Source organism: Danio rerio, chromosome 16, assembly GCF_049306965.1.
Source record: "Danio rerio strain Tuebingen ecotype United States chromosome 16, GRCz12tu, whole genome shotgun sequence".
NCBI lineage: Eukaryota > Metazoa > Chordata > Actinopteri > Cypriniformes > Danionidae > Danio > Danio rerio.
This window is the reverse complement of record NC_133191.1, coordinates 57,322,501-57,337,500: the sequence shown is the minus strand read 5'-3', so window position 1 is coordinate 57,337,500 and position 15,000 is coordinate 57,322,501. Positions and strand designations below refer to the sequence as shown.

Below are 15,000 nucleotides of genomic sequence, written 5' to 3'. Positions count from 1 at the left end.
TAAGTTTCAGGACAAAAAGAAGGAAGACGAGACCCCTCAAGATAGAAGGCACAGACTATCAATCAGGTCTTCTGCTTTGATGACGATAATTAGGCTATTATTAAGAAATAAAATTTAATATTATTAGAAAATGGAAAAAATCCTACTTTAATAATAATATTAATAATGATGATGATTATTATTATTAAGTAGGATATTGTTAATATATATATAAAAAAAAAGTCTTCTTTTACAATTTGACACATGCAAACCACTGCAGAAATGTGCTAACCAGCAGGCTCAAGTCATATACAGTACAGATCCTTAATAAATAAGCTACTATAAATTAAAGCATTAGCGTATGTTGTGTTTTTTTTGTTTTCACAAGCTTTGTAGATGCAACAAAATTTCAACTCAAAAAATTTTCAAAATAATAGATCACCTATAGCTTTCGTCATGAGCTATGGCTGTCTTTAAAATGACATCAAAGTGCACTGCGAAGTAAGCGCAATTGTAAACATGAAGATTGCTAAAACTGAACTGTAAAAATAGTTTGAAAGCAAATTACACCTAAGGTACATGACCGTAATGCTTTATTTTTACAAATCATTCCAAATTTAAATGTTAGAATGTTCTAAATGATTAGGGTATAGGGGGGATCACTGGGAATAGAACACAGCCAGGAACTGTTTTTAACTACAGCTCCAGAGGTGTAGTTGCAAGCTGAGAATTTTCAGATGCAGTTTGCGAATGTTCGTCAGAACGATGGATTTGGGAAACGCCAAATCAACAAACTAAGTTTGTAACAACGCAACTTGTGACCTTAGAAGCGCAACCCAGCATGATTTAAACCGTGTTCTAAATAAAAGCAACAGTATGCGATAGAAAACATGTTCTGCAGATTAAGAGGAGTTTTTGTTCTAACAAACACCTGGAATTGATATTAGAAACGGCTTCTGTTTTCTCATCTGGTAATAGTGAGATCTGGATTTACTGCTCGTCTCCTCTTAAAGAGCCCATATTATGGGTTTTTGAAAATTCCCCTCCATGTAGTGTGTAACACAGCTCTAAGTGAAGTAAAGTATCCAGCTAAGGCTTAAATCTGTAAGAGTACAGTGTTTAAAACGGTTGATTCATCTATAAAAGAGTCGACTCATAGTGCTTCAAACGAGTCGCCTTGATACCGATTCATTAGGTGTTTCGCCATGACGTACGAACGAAACCAAGTTATTCACGTGCATGCGCAAACCCGGGAGATTTCAAACTTGAGGCCCCGCCCTCTGACGCAGAAACCCAGAGACACACACACACACACACACACACACACACACACACACACACAAATATGCCGGTGGATTGAAGTCACACTGCAGATGGATATATTGAGTCTCTACCCAAAGATGAAACCTCAGCATTATAGCCAAGCAGTTGGAAACTACTGGAAACTTCTGGAAACTACATGCTACAAAGAATACTTCATCAGCGTTTGTTAAAGGAAGGATCAGTAAATAGTAACTTACTGATGGACATCAGGATGGGTTTCTTCCTCCATTTCTCAAGTGTAAGTACGTGCGATTAAAGTTGCCTCGTTGACTCTAGCTTGCAAATGTATTTAGTTGTGATTTGTTACTTGTAACCGCGTGTACTGTATCAGGTTAACTGGCTATATTCTCTTATCGCGTGCAAAGCCACGTTAAAAACGCAACGCGTGCTGCTTTGTTAACGGAGCTCCGTGGATGGGGAGTAGTGTGTGTGTCTGTGTGTGCGTGTGCGCACGCTGTCGTCCGGAGGTGTGTGTGTTTGTGTGTGTGTGTGTGTGCGTGTGTGTGTGCGCGCGCGTTGTCGTCCGGAGCAGGGTTAAGTGCGTGTGTGTGTGTGCAATATGTGTGTGTGTCTGTGAAAAGAGCAGAGTGAGAAGCTAGGAGATCTCCTCAACTGTTTTTGGAGTTTTTGCTCAATAAAATAGTTAGTCGTCTGAATTTTCAAGTCCATAGTCTGTATTTACATTGACCCACTGGCAGCTAAAATCCACGCCTACACTATCGAGCGTGCATGAACTGTGATTACTTTTATATTGCTGATTAGCTGCTGGGCATTTCACTCTCTGACTGAAGGCAGTCGACCAATCGCAGCAGACTGTCATTGGTCCAATCAGAGCAGATTAGCTTCGCGCTAAGGAGGGGTTTGGGAACAAATGAATCACTGGACGATTCATACAGGAGTCGCTGGGATAATTAGGTAAAAATAAATGCAGATTATAAGACCACAAAAGTGTTTTTTGACCTTGCATGCATATTAAACTGTTGTTGGAGACCCTTACAACCAAGATATGACCCTATTTCATGTATAATATGGGCTCTTTAATTAAGACGCGGCTCTAGTTAGTGTTGATTGTCCTGTCTCTACAGATTTGGTAAGTGAGCGACCAGTGGTCTTTTTGTTTATTCAGAGGCAAAGTTAGTTCATATCGGACTAACTATTACACTAAGTTTAAACATGTTAGCACCACAATCAAACTTACTGTCATCGATGATTTTCACTGCATTTAGTGACCGGAATAACACACGCGGCTTTCTGACGCTACCTGCCGTGTGCATCTAAGTTTCCGGGAAATGCGGAGGGTTTTTTTCTCTCATTTGCCGTGCGGTATCAAACATTGCATGAAACATACACGCTTAGAGCAGTTCCTCGAATCAAATATCTCGTTTGTCGCGAGGGGCATGAATGAAATTCCTGAATGAAAGAGCCAAACTGCAGTTAAAGTCCACCATTTAATCATTTGTCTAATAATTTGATTACTGATGTCCATGTAAACACTTTCTCCCCTGTGTGTGTGTGTGTGTGTGTGTGTGTGTGTGTGTGTGTGTGTGTGTTTTAAATCTGAAAATCAGCGGGTGCTAAAATCGACACTCCCATTTTTATGCAAATTCTTTGCAAACCCTTCCTCTTTTGTTCCTCCAACACTCCCCCCTAAACAGAGCTGGACACGCCCACTTTCCTGACTTTTTCCAAAGTAGAGGTGTGAAAACACCCTGCTGAGACATAGGGGTTTCATGGCCCTTTAAGATAAATTTTAGAGTGAACTATCCCTTTAAAAATCTGTCAATCAATGAGACTAGTACTGTGTTCACATGCTTTGAGCTGTTGACATATGCTGGATAAATTGGTGGTTCATTCCACTGTGGCGACCCCAGATTAATAAAGCGATAAATGAATGAATGAATGAATGAATGATTACAAAACTTATGCTACTTGTAATTCATTACTAAAACACTGGTGGTGGCATAGAAATGCAGGTGTTTAACAGTTAATGGACACAAACACACACTCACCTTCATGAGCTCCTCCAGACTGGACAGATAGATGTTGAATATGGCTTTGGCGCTCGGTGGGCCGATGTACTGCTTTATGTCAGCTCTGTCCACAAACGCCAGATCAATCTTTTCTGTGACGTTGGATGTAGTGAGGATGACAACATTTGGGTGGCTGAATCAGGAAAACAGCAGAAAATTAAAGCGGCATTATTTTAACTTGCATAAGATGACAATTCAACCGGCTTATTTAGTGGCATAAAACAAAGGGAAGGATTAAAAGATGAAATTTGTCAAACATTTTTGAAAGTTTAATGCATTTCAATAAGTGCTGTGACATCATTAATCTCAATTAATGTCAAAGTAAAAGGTTTCTTAATATTTTTGAGTGCATTGTGCATATACTGTATATGTATTTAGCGCATATACAGTAGACAACATCTAAAGTGGACCAAAAGGATTTTCAAAATTGTCCTAAACAAGAATAAGTATTGCTTAATAGTTTTAAAACAAATTTGATGGAAGGTTTTGGTCCACTGTAAATGTTGACTACTCTGTATGTATAATCAGTTGAATTCAGAATTATTTGCTCCCCTTTAAATTATTTTTTCTCTTTTAAATATTTCCCAAATGATTTTTAACAGAGCAAGGAAATGTTCACAGTATGTCTGATAATATTTTTGCTTCTGGAGAAAGTCTTATTTGTTTTATTTCGACTAGAATAAAAGGAGTTTTTAATTTTTCAAAACCCATAATTATTAGCCCCTTTAAGCCTATTTTTTTTGATAATCTTCAGAACAAACCATCGTTATACAATAACTTGCCTAATTACCCTAACCTGCCTAGTTCACCTTATTAACCTTGTGAAGCCTTTAAATGTCACTTTAAGCTGTATAGAAGTGTCTTGAAAAATATCAAGTAAAATATTATTTACTGTCATCATGTCAAAGAGAAAATAAATCAGTTATTAGAAATAAGTTTTTAAAATTATTATGCTTAGAAATGTGCTGAAACAATCTTCCCTCCGTTAAGCAGAAATTGGGGAAAAAATAAACAAGTGCTAATAATTCAGGGGGGCTAATAATTCTGACTTCAACTGTATATAGTAAATATGAATTTACTTTTATGCATATTTGCTTTTTTATATATATATATATATATATATATATATATATATATATATATATATATAAAAATATATTTATATATATATATATATATATATATATATATATATATATATATATATATATATATATATATATATATGTAAAAAATATACACAACATACAAACATATATTATGTAAATGCAAACTTTTATTTTGGATGTGATTAACTGCCATAAAACTTTTGACAGCCTCACGTTTATTGAAATATTTAAAAAATAATAATAATAATTAAATCACATTAAAGAAGCATAAAGCGATTTTTACCAAATTCTGTTAATATTTGAAAAGCATCAAAAAAAAAAAAAACACCACAACCCAAAATCCATAACCCAAAAAGACTTATTGTTTTTAAAATGTCAGCTATCATTAGACACGCCCCTCACTGCTGATTGGCTGCAAATGTCAAAAGAGTTTTCAACTCTTGCATACTGCACATTTGAAAGCAGGAACATGCATTTAGTAAATAGTGATTCTGATTTTAGGCAGGCCTTTGTAGATGAAAGTGAGTGGTGAGGCACACATCAAGAGAAACTGACCGTTTGATCTGGTCGAGTTGGGTCAGGACAGAATTGACCACCCTAATAGCGTCAGACGGCTCTGTTCCTGCCTGAGCAGCACTTCGGGCCGCTGTGAGACTCTCCACCTGACAAACACACAATATTACAGGAATGCAGCGTTCATGTGATGCAATTAAATAATAATCTGCTCTATAAACAGTATCTGTCAAAATCTGACAAAGTGACTTCTATTGACAATTTAGTAGTTTAATAGATGATATAATGTCTAAGAAATAATATATAGAGAATATACAATAACAGAAAAACTACTGGCAGTTTATTACAAGGTTTTTGTAGCATAATATACAACACCAACCCAGGAAATATAGCACTTTTTGCACTATTTATTTTTTATTATTTACATCCTGATGCAAAATGTGTCTAAACTTTTTTTATTTATTTATTACGAGTGAAAGAAATATGAGGATATCAAAGTTGTGGACATTATTTTGACTGTAAATACTGCATAGGGACTTAAATCAACTACTGTAAATCAGTAAGAGTATTGTTCAGATTTATTAATAATAACATTACCTTTCATAAGAGTATGTGATTCAGGTGTTTTTCCAGGATTATTTACATAGTTTTATAAGACCATTCTCAACAACTGTGTGCCCAAAACCATCCCTATTGACCTTATTCTCCACGGACGAGTGGGCGCTGCCATTTGAATCTTTTTGGCACGAGACTTCCGGTCTCATTCACTTTCATTCATTTTTAGACATTAAAAACTGCTCGTTTCGCGGTTTGATGTTGCAAACTGATATTTCCTTGTTATATTATTCTAGTTGGTCTGTATAGTTATGCAAACATTTGTTTGTAGAGCAAGTAGTTTGACCGTTTATTATTCCTTGTCATTTCTCCCATAGGCGACTGAAACGGAAGTTCTAAGACAATCGCAAAAACAGGAGCACTTCCGCATTTTAGAATAAGGTCAATAGACCAGACGTGACCAACCCTGTTCCTGGAGATCGTCCTTCCTGCAGATTTCAGTTGCAACCCATATCAAACACACCTGCCCGTAATTATCAAGTGCTGTTCAGGTCCTGATTAATTGATTCAGGTGTGTTTGATCAGGGTTTGAGCTGAACTTTGCAGGAAGGTCGATCTCCAGGAGCAGGGTTGAGCACCCCTGCTATAAACCATCAAACACAAACAGCCCTGGACTGCTTTAAGTGGTTTGTTAAGCAAAAAGTCAGCCCAATGCAACAAAACAAACTGATAAGTGAGGTTTATTTATAAACTAATTTCGAGAGGATCACGTGCTTATGATTGCTTGGAGCTGGCCATTATTCAATTTATGATTCAACAGTCAGACGGTTCCTAAGCCACTATAAATACCCCAAGTTCCATGAGACAGCCGTCTTCGTTTTGAAGAATCCCCCCTCCACCTCCTTTCCTAGATGGGTGGCACAGTGGCCCAGTGGTTAGCACTGTTGCCTCACAGCAAGAACGTCACTGGTTCTAGTCCTTACCAAGCCAGCCAACGTTTCTGTGAGGAGTTTACACATTCTCCCCATGCTCACCTGGCTTCTCCGGTTTCACCGTCAAAAAACATGCAACCTATGTTAATTGACTAATCTAAATCGGCACCATAGACATGCTCCTAGTAAATAGTTATCTCTTAAGAGCAATCCCTATCTGTTCATTAGCTACTACAGCAGGGGAGTTCTCCAGATCTACCTGAGCTCAAACTCCCCTCTCGCCTTGCAAACACGGGGGAGCCCCAGGCTCGAGGATCTTATGAGCTCAGGGCTCTCTCCCGAGACAACATGCCAAACACGCTTTATAATCAACCATCAGCTAGGTGTGAACTCTTGAAACCACTTTCAAAGAAACATTAAAGATAAGAGAACCTCGTCTATTAGGACGAACACCAGGGCATCTTTATCATCAATGAGCTCCTGAATCTTCTGGAACATCTTCGTCACCAGTTTTCCACTCTGTAAAACAATCACACCTGTTCATGACATCTCACACACTGATCTGGAGAGAGTGCAATGCATGCAGCTTTACCTCCGAGAACCACTTGGAGAAGAGACTGTGGCTGTTGATCTCCACAAACTGGCTGTGTGCATACCTAAAATAAACAGTGGGCAGTGCTAAATAAAGGGGTTCATACAGGTTATACAATGGTAAACGTTAAATTAAAGAAGTGTACTAGGGGTGTCAAAATTAATTGTTTCTCCGGTGCACCACGATGCAGACGCGGACGATTCGGTATCGGTTCAGTAATAATCATAACCGGTTATTATGTACTGACGTCATTTATCTCCTATGCGCTCTGTCGCGAGGGAGGTGAGCGCGGGTATTTACAACACTCAGCCAACTCAGGGCCGGGCCGTGGCATAGGCACCATAGGCAAATGCTAAGGGTGCTGTACATGCAGGGGGCGCCAGAAATGAGCGCGGTTCAGTTGGTTTTGTTTTCGATATTCCTGACACACATTCAGTGATAGATGGCAATAACTCAAAAACCTCTTACCCTAAAAAAGATCTAAAGTGTGTTTTCTACAAAAAGACAAAGCTGGTTATGTTTCACTGCTGTCTTTCTTTTTTTTCGCTCGACATTACGAGCACTGCTCCGTTTAAGCCCTCGCAATATGTGTTTAGCCGGGAGAGCTCGCGCTGAGAGGAGCTCTCAGTAAGGGACCGTCGGAAAAGTGCTTCTTTAAAAAAAAAAAAAGTTCTTCGCTCAGCGTGAGCTCTCCCTGTTGCGAGGGCTTAAGTGTGTGTGTGTGTGTGTGTGTTTGTTTATTTGTTTGGTGTTGTCTATGTTTGTGTGTGTTTGAATGAGAGACAGTGTGTTGCTGTGTGTCTGTGTGATTATACAGACAGCTTGTTATAGCTTCCTCTCTAAAATATAACACTGTATATGGAAAGCATCGTCAATGCACTGTGATGCACCGAGATATCGTATTGAATCGAAGGCATGATAATCGTAACCAAACCGAACCGTGAGACCCGTATAGGTTCACACCTCTAAAGTGTACCCTGAAAATCTAGGACTTTCCTCAATTTCCAAAAAACATGAAAACACAAAAAACCCTCTCCAGTTGTTTTAAACCTGTTTGAGTTTCTCTCTTCTGTTGAGTAAAAAATGAAGACATACTGAATAATGCTGAGAAAAAAAACTTCCATAGCATTATTTATTCCTACTATTGATGTCAATGGTGCTTTTTTTACATTTCAAACCATCCCATTTAACATAACGCATTAATGTGAGGTATAAGGTATATGCCGAAGCATGCTAATAGGACTTTTAACTTGCCAGTAACCTGGGTTAAGCGCTTTCGGTGAACTGTTTGCCATTGCAAAAACGGCACGTTTAAGGTCTGTTTTCTTTAAAAATCATCAATCTCCACTGGCTGAGTGATATCCGATATAAAGTGGGTCTCAGATTGTACAAGAAGCACTGCATTAAATTACATTTCCCCCTGCCATGTCTTTATAATATGAGCATTTATTTTACCCCGGTATATTTAATGGAGCTTCTGTGCTAGCCTGCCAAATCTGACGGGCGAGTGCAAGTAAACGGCTTTTTTTTCTCGTTTTATGCTTGAGCAACTAAATGAATGCCAAAATCTGTTTAACTGATTGTATTTTAACTACATTACAACATCGATGCTGTGAAAGGAATCGTTTAAAATGGAAAAAACTAACAATAACAGGTAACCGGAAGTGTATCAGCATGGGAACAGCACTAGCTCGGCATATGCCCTATTGAAGGGGCTGTATGCAAGTTTTTGACTGCTTTAAATCATAAAAATAATATAGATTGTATGCACATTTATATGTTTGCTAGTTGGTGGAAAACAGTGTGCTTCATTTCAGTCATGAAGGCCCTCTTGACGTATGCGGACGCAGCTGAAAATGTGACCTCCAGAAGACAGCTGCAGCCTCCGAAATGAGAGATACAGAGATATAAAAATCCACACGAGGTGGTTTTCAATTAGCAAATAATACAAATATTACAAACTTAAAAATTAGCTGAGCAGCTTATTGTGTAATGCTGATGATGCACAGGGCAACGTTGCCAGGCAATATTTGAGAGGGATATCGCTTGGCTATTTTACAACCCGCTTGTTATTATCACACATTAAAGTGAATTTTAGATGAAGTCATGGTGTACACAACAGTCTCTGGACTTGCTGCAATATTTGACCAATCTATAAAAAATTAATCACTTTCTGGATATTAGGCATAGATATATACACTCACCGACCACTTTATTAGGTACACCTTACTCTGAACTGTCTTCAGAGCTGCCTTAAATCCTTCGTATAGATTCAACAAGATACTGGAAATATTCTTTACAAATTTTGCTCCATATTGACAAGATAACATCACTCAGTTGCTGCAGATTTGTCGGCTGGAGCCAATCATCCCAAAGGTGCTCTATTGGATTGAGTTCTGCTGACTGTGGAGGCCATTTGAGTACAGTGAACTCATTGTCATGTTCAAGAAACCAGTCTGAGATGATTGAGCTTTATGACATGGTGTGTTGTCCTGCTGGAAGTAGCCATCAGAAGATGGAGACACTGTGCTCATACAGAGATGGTCAGCAACAATAGTTAGGTAGACTGTGGCACTGACACAGTTAGTCAGTTAGTACTAAAGAAAATCTCCCCCAGACCATTACACCACCACCACCAGCCCCGTGCAGAGACCATTCAAGGAACATGCAGCACTGAAGACCGGTGGGAAGGGGATTGGGGGTGGAATGTCGCGGACAGAAGTGCAGGGTTGTCGCAAACTGAATAGCGTTGGGGGTGGGGGGGTTGTCACCGACAGAAGAGCGGGGTTGTCGCGAACTGAAGAGTGGAGGGGGGCACTTCAGAACATTTTGGGAGGGCACTTTCTAATTAAAACTGAAAAAGGGCATGTGCACTGCACAGGTTGAGCCCTATGTGTGCACATGCCTGCCACCGCCAGCCTGAACCGCTGATACAAGGTAGGATGGATCCATGCTTTCATGTTGTTGAGGCCAAATTCTGACCGAGCATCCGAATGTGTCAGCAGAAATGGAGACTCATCAGAGCAGCAACGTTTCCCCAATCTTCTATTGTCCAGTTTTGGTGAGCCTGTGTGAATTGTAGCCTCAGTTTCCTGTTCTTAGCTGACAGGAGCGGCACCCGGTGTGGTCTTCTGCTGCTGTAGCCCATCCGCCTCAAGGTTGGACGTGTTGTGTGTTCAGAGATGCTCTTCTGCAGACCTCGGTTGTAACGAGTGCTTATTTGAGTTACTGTTGTCTTTCTATCAGCTGGAACCAGTCTGGCCATTCTCCTCTGACCTCTGGCATCAACAAGGCATTTGAGCCCACAGAACTTCCGCTTACTGGATATTTCCTCCTGTTCAAACCATTCTTTGCAAACCCTGGAGATGGTTGTGCGTGAAAATCCTAGTAGATCAGCAGTTTCTGAAATACTCAGACCAGCCCGTCTGGCAGCAACAACCATGCCACGTTCAAAGTCACTTCAATCCCCTTTCTTCCCCATTCTGATGCTCAGTTTGAATTTCAGCAGATCGTCTTGACCATGTCTACATGCCTATATGCAGAAATTTGCATTAACGAGCAGTTGGACAGGTGTACCTAATAAAGTGGCCGGTCAGTGTATATTGCAATTGTACACTATACACTAACCCGCTATAACATCGTCACCAATGACTAAATCTCCAGAAGAAAGTCAAAAACATTGGTGAATTGTAGCTCTGATGGACATGAGGGTTATAAATGACTGAAAAACAGCTGCGGATAAAGTTTATCGATCGTAAGTGCTCAGTTTGTGAACACATCTCTCTATCGGTGTGAAACGGGCTAAGCCACTCATCAAGCACGCCCGCTTTTCTTGGTGTTGTCAATCTGGCAACCTGCATGTGTCGGAGTAGTGAAAAGAAACCCTCTCCAATATTCTGAATTTAGACTGCTATACCTAGTTCAATCCAACATAATGCAACTTTACCGTAAAGCACCTGAATCTAAAATTTTCCAGGGACATGATTTATTAAATCTATTTTTTCAGATTGACAAACCTTTAATGATTTAAAGGACTCGTGGGAACGCTGAGAACAGACACAGGATGATCAGCGGCGTTTTTTTAACTACTTGTTGTTTTTAATTTGATGAAAGATGCCACACCTGTCAGACAGTCTGATGGAGAGTTTCTGGGCAAGTCCTTTACAGAGAGATGTCTTCCCTGTGCCAGGCGGCCCTGAGGGTTTATGACACACACACACACACACACACACAGCAACTGTATAAACATGGCATGGGTTCAATAAAGACAGACATTGCTGAACTTGCAAACAAGCTCTCATTGTCTTACCGTGAAGTAATACGACACGATTCCAGGCGATCAAATTGCTGTCGACATTTTTGTCAGAGAAGAAAATTGTTGTGGAAACATAATCTAAGAGCTGGAGACAATAAGGTCATGTTATGGGACGCCAACATACAAAGATAAGTGGTAATAACGCAATGGCAGAAATGTGTCAACTATTAAATACGCATATATACTGTGTCTGGGTCAAAGAGACATCAGCATCATCACATTTTGTTTAACAATATTAAATGGAATTTATATTTAGGCAAAATTTAAACTAGTGCTGGGCAAAGATTAATCGCATCCGGAATAAACATAATATATGTGTGTGTGTATTATATTTATTTATTATATATATGTCATACAGACACATACATAGAATCAAAACAATATAAAACTATTTTGTTACATAGAGATTTCATTATTTATATACAAGTTGTATCATATACATATTTTTATATGATGTATGCATGACTGTGTGTATCCATATATACATAATACAGTGCATCTGGAAAGTATTCATAGCGCTTCACTTTTTCCACATTTGTTTATGTTCCAGCCTTATTCCAAAATGGATTAAATTCATTAATTTCCACAACATTCTAAAACAAACCCCCATATTGACAATGTGAACAAAGAGTTTTAGAAATTGTTGTAAATTTATTAAAAATAAAAAAGCTGCAAAATCAGATGTACATCAGTGTTCACAGGCTTTGCTCAACACTTTGTTGATGCCCCTTTGGCAGCGATTACAGCCTCAAGTCTTTCTGAATATGATGCCACAAGCTTGGCTCACCTGTCTTTGGGAATTTGTGCCCGTTCCTCTTTGCAGCACCTCTCAAGCTCTATCAGGTTGGATGGGAAGTGACGGTGTTCAGCCATTTTCAGATCCCTCCAGAGATGTTCAAAAGGATTTAGGTCTGGGCTCTGGCTGGGCCACTCAAGGACATTCACCGAGATGTTGTGAAGCCACTCTATTGATATGTTGGCGGTGTGCTTTGGGTCTTTGTCCTCCTGGAAGATGAAGCGTCGCCCCAGTCTGAGGTCAAGAGCACTCTGAAGCAGGTTTTCATTCAGGACGTCTCTGAGCGCTGCTGCATTCATCTTTCCCTCTATCCTGACTAGTCCTCCAGTTCCTGCTGCTGAAACACATCCCCACAGCATGATGCCAACACCACCATGCTTCACTGTAGGGATGCTGTTAGCCTGGTGATGAGCGCTGCCTGCTTTTCTCCAAATGTAACGCCTGGCGTTCACTCCAAAGAGTTCAATTAGAGTCCAATCAGAGCAGAGAGTTTAGTTTCTGATGGTCTGAGAGTCCTTCAGATGCCTTTTGGCAGATTCCAGGCGGGGAGTGTCTTCCGTCTGGCCACTCTACCATACAGGCTTGATTGGTGGATTGCTGCACAGATGGTTGTCCTTCTGTAAGGTTCTCCTCTCTCCACAGAAGAACGCTGGAGCTCAGACAGAGTGACCATCAGGTTATTGATCACCTTCCTGACTAAGGCCCTTCTCCCCGATCACTCAGCTTAGATCTCCGGCCAGCTCTACGAAGAGTCCTGTTGGTTAAACATCTTCCCCTTGCAGATGATGAAGGCCGCTGTGCTCAATGGAACTTTCAGAGCAGCAGAAATGTTTCTGTAACCTTCCCCAGCCTTGTGCCTCGAGACTATCCTGTCTCGGAGGTCTACAGACAATTCCTTTGTCTTCATGCTTGGTTTGTGCTTTGACATGCACTGTCAACCCTGGGCCCTTATATAGACAGGTGTACGCCTTTTCAGATCATGTCCAACTGAATTGAACACAGGTGAACTCCAATGAAGCTGCTGTAACATTACCAGAATGAACAGTGGAGACAGAATGCACTTAAGCTCAATTTAGAGCTTCATGCCTAAGGCTGTGAATACTGATGTACATCTGATTTTTCAGCTTTTTAACTTTTAATAAATTTGTAACAATTTAAAAAGCTCTTTTTTTGTCATTATGGGGGATTGTGTGTAGAATGTTGAGGAAATAAATGAATTTAATCCATTTTGGAATAAAGCTGTAACAATCAAATGTGGAAAAAGTGAAGCGCTATCAATACTTTCTGGATGCACTGTAAATATACACAGTACATAAGATTTCAGTTTTGCCCAGCACTAATTTAAACATTATTTTCACGTGTAGTTACAAGAACAATATAAATAAGTGGTCATAATAGGTTTCATTATGTTTTAAATCTTGAAAAAAAATGGCTAACCTAGAAGTACACTTGACAGAATCATGTCATGACATATTAAAATGGACCCAAAAAATTAATTACTGTCATCTGGAATGATTATTCTTTGTCATTCTGCATCAAACCACAAAGTCTCAGGAGCAAGGAGTTTTTAGCATTTCAATTTGAAAAAAAAAAAAGTAATTTAGTATCATAATTTTCCCTTTATATATTTTAATAAGTACAGAATTAAAGTACAGCTCAGAAGAATAGGTGTAATTATGTAGCATCTATTTGTTATGCTTAATGAAGATTGAACATTCGGCCATATATATTCATTTTCTTTTTGGCTTAGTCTCTTTATTAATCTGGGGTAGCCACAGCAGAATGAACCGCCAATCCACCATTTACTTTAAGCAGCAGATGCCCTTCCAGCTGCAACCCATCACCGGGAAATGTCCATACACACTTATTCACACACATACATGGACAATTTAGCCTACCAAATTCCCCTAAGGCGCATGTCTTAGGACTGTGGGGGAAACCGGAGCACCTGGAGGAAAACCATACAAATGTGGGGAGAACATGCAAACTCCACACAGAAACGCCAAGTGACCCAGCTGAGGCTCAAACCAGCGACCTTCTTGCTGTGAGACAAATGTGCTACCCACTGCGCCATCGTGCAGCCCCTCAGCCATATTTTAACTTCTTTTTTTTCAGTCATTCATTCGTTAATTCATTTTCCTTCAGCTTAGTCCCTTATTTATCAGGGGTCGCCACAGCGGAATGAACCACCAACTGTTCCAGCATATGTTTTACGCAGCGGATGCCCTTCCACCCACAACCCAGTACTCCATACATTCTCACATTCACACACACTCATACACTACGGCCAATTTAGTTAATCCATTTCCCCTATAGCGCATGTGTATAGACTGTGGGGTAAACCCATGCCAACACGGGGAGAACATGCAAACTCCACACAGAAACGCCAACTGGTCTAGCCGGGAATCAAACCAGCAACCTTCTTGCTGTGAGGCCACAGTGCTGACCACTGAGCCACCCTACATTTTATTTTTATAAAGACATTTTATTTGAATTTATCATGCTCTATATGCATTTAAAATCACTTTATTTATGCATTTTGACATGTATTTGACCCATAAACTTACATATTTTGCAGTTTATTTAAATCCAAACAGCCTACATTACAATACAAGACTTCATCTCCTCTTGTCCACAAACATAAATCTGCGACTTAAGTCCAAATAACTTCAAAACGGCAGTGAAAATGTGAGTCTTACTTGTGTTTTGATGCCTTCCTCATAAATCAAGCTTTCCCAAACGCCATGAAATTCAACTGCAAGGAATGAAGATGATGTTAGAATAAGCTAAACCCATGCCAACATGAGGAGAACATGTAAACTCCACACAGAAATGAAGCCTGACCAGCCGGGACTC

At 39.7% G+C, this 15,000-nt stretch overlaps 2 protein-coding genes across 5 annotated transcripts in view; one reads left to right on the top strand and one right to left on the bottom strand.

The window, feature by feature from the left end:
• The window catches only part of brd9 (bromodomain containing 9), a 164,175-nt gene that overhangs the window by 102,830 nt on the left and 46,345 nt on the right, over positions 1-15,000 (top strand). The window lies entirely within an intron of this gene.
• Positions 1-15,000, bottom strand: part of trip13 (thyroid hormone receptor interactor 13) — a 22,928-nt gene that overhangs the window by 2,277 nt on the left and 5,651 nt on the right. For 2 of the 3 annotated variants that reach the window (XM_005170125.6, NM_200582.1), the window contains exons 5-11: positions 14,844-14,899; positions 11,343-11,433; positions 11,156-11,228; positions 7,034-7,097; positions 6,874-6,960; positions 4,997-5,103; positions 3,312-3,465 (exon numbers count right to left, since the gene is read on the bottom strand). In XM_005170125.6, coding sequence (XP_005170182.2) covers positions 3,312-3,465; positions 4,997-5,103; positions 6,874-6,960; positions 7,034-7,097; positions 11,156-11,228; positions 11,343-11,433; positions 14,844-14,899 — 632 coding nt within the window. Of the gene's footprint in view, positions 1-3,311; positions 3,466-4,996; positions 5,104-5,404; positions 5,653-6,135; positions 6,961-7,033; positions 7,098-11,155; positions 11,229-11,342; positions 11,434-14,843; positions 14,900-15,000 lie in introns of those variants that run through there. The other variant, XR_012391375.1, reaches the window with a different exon arrangement.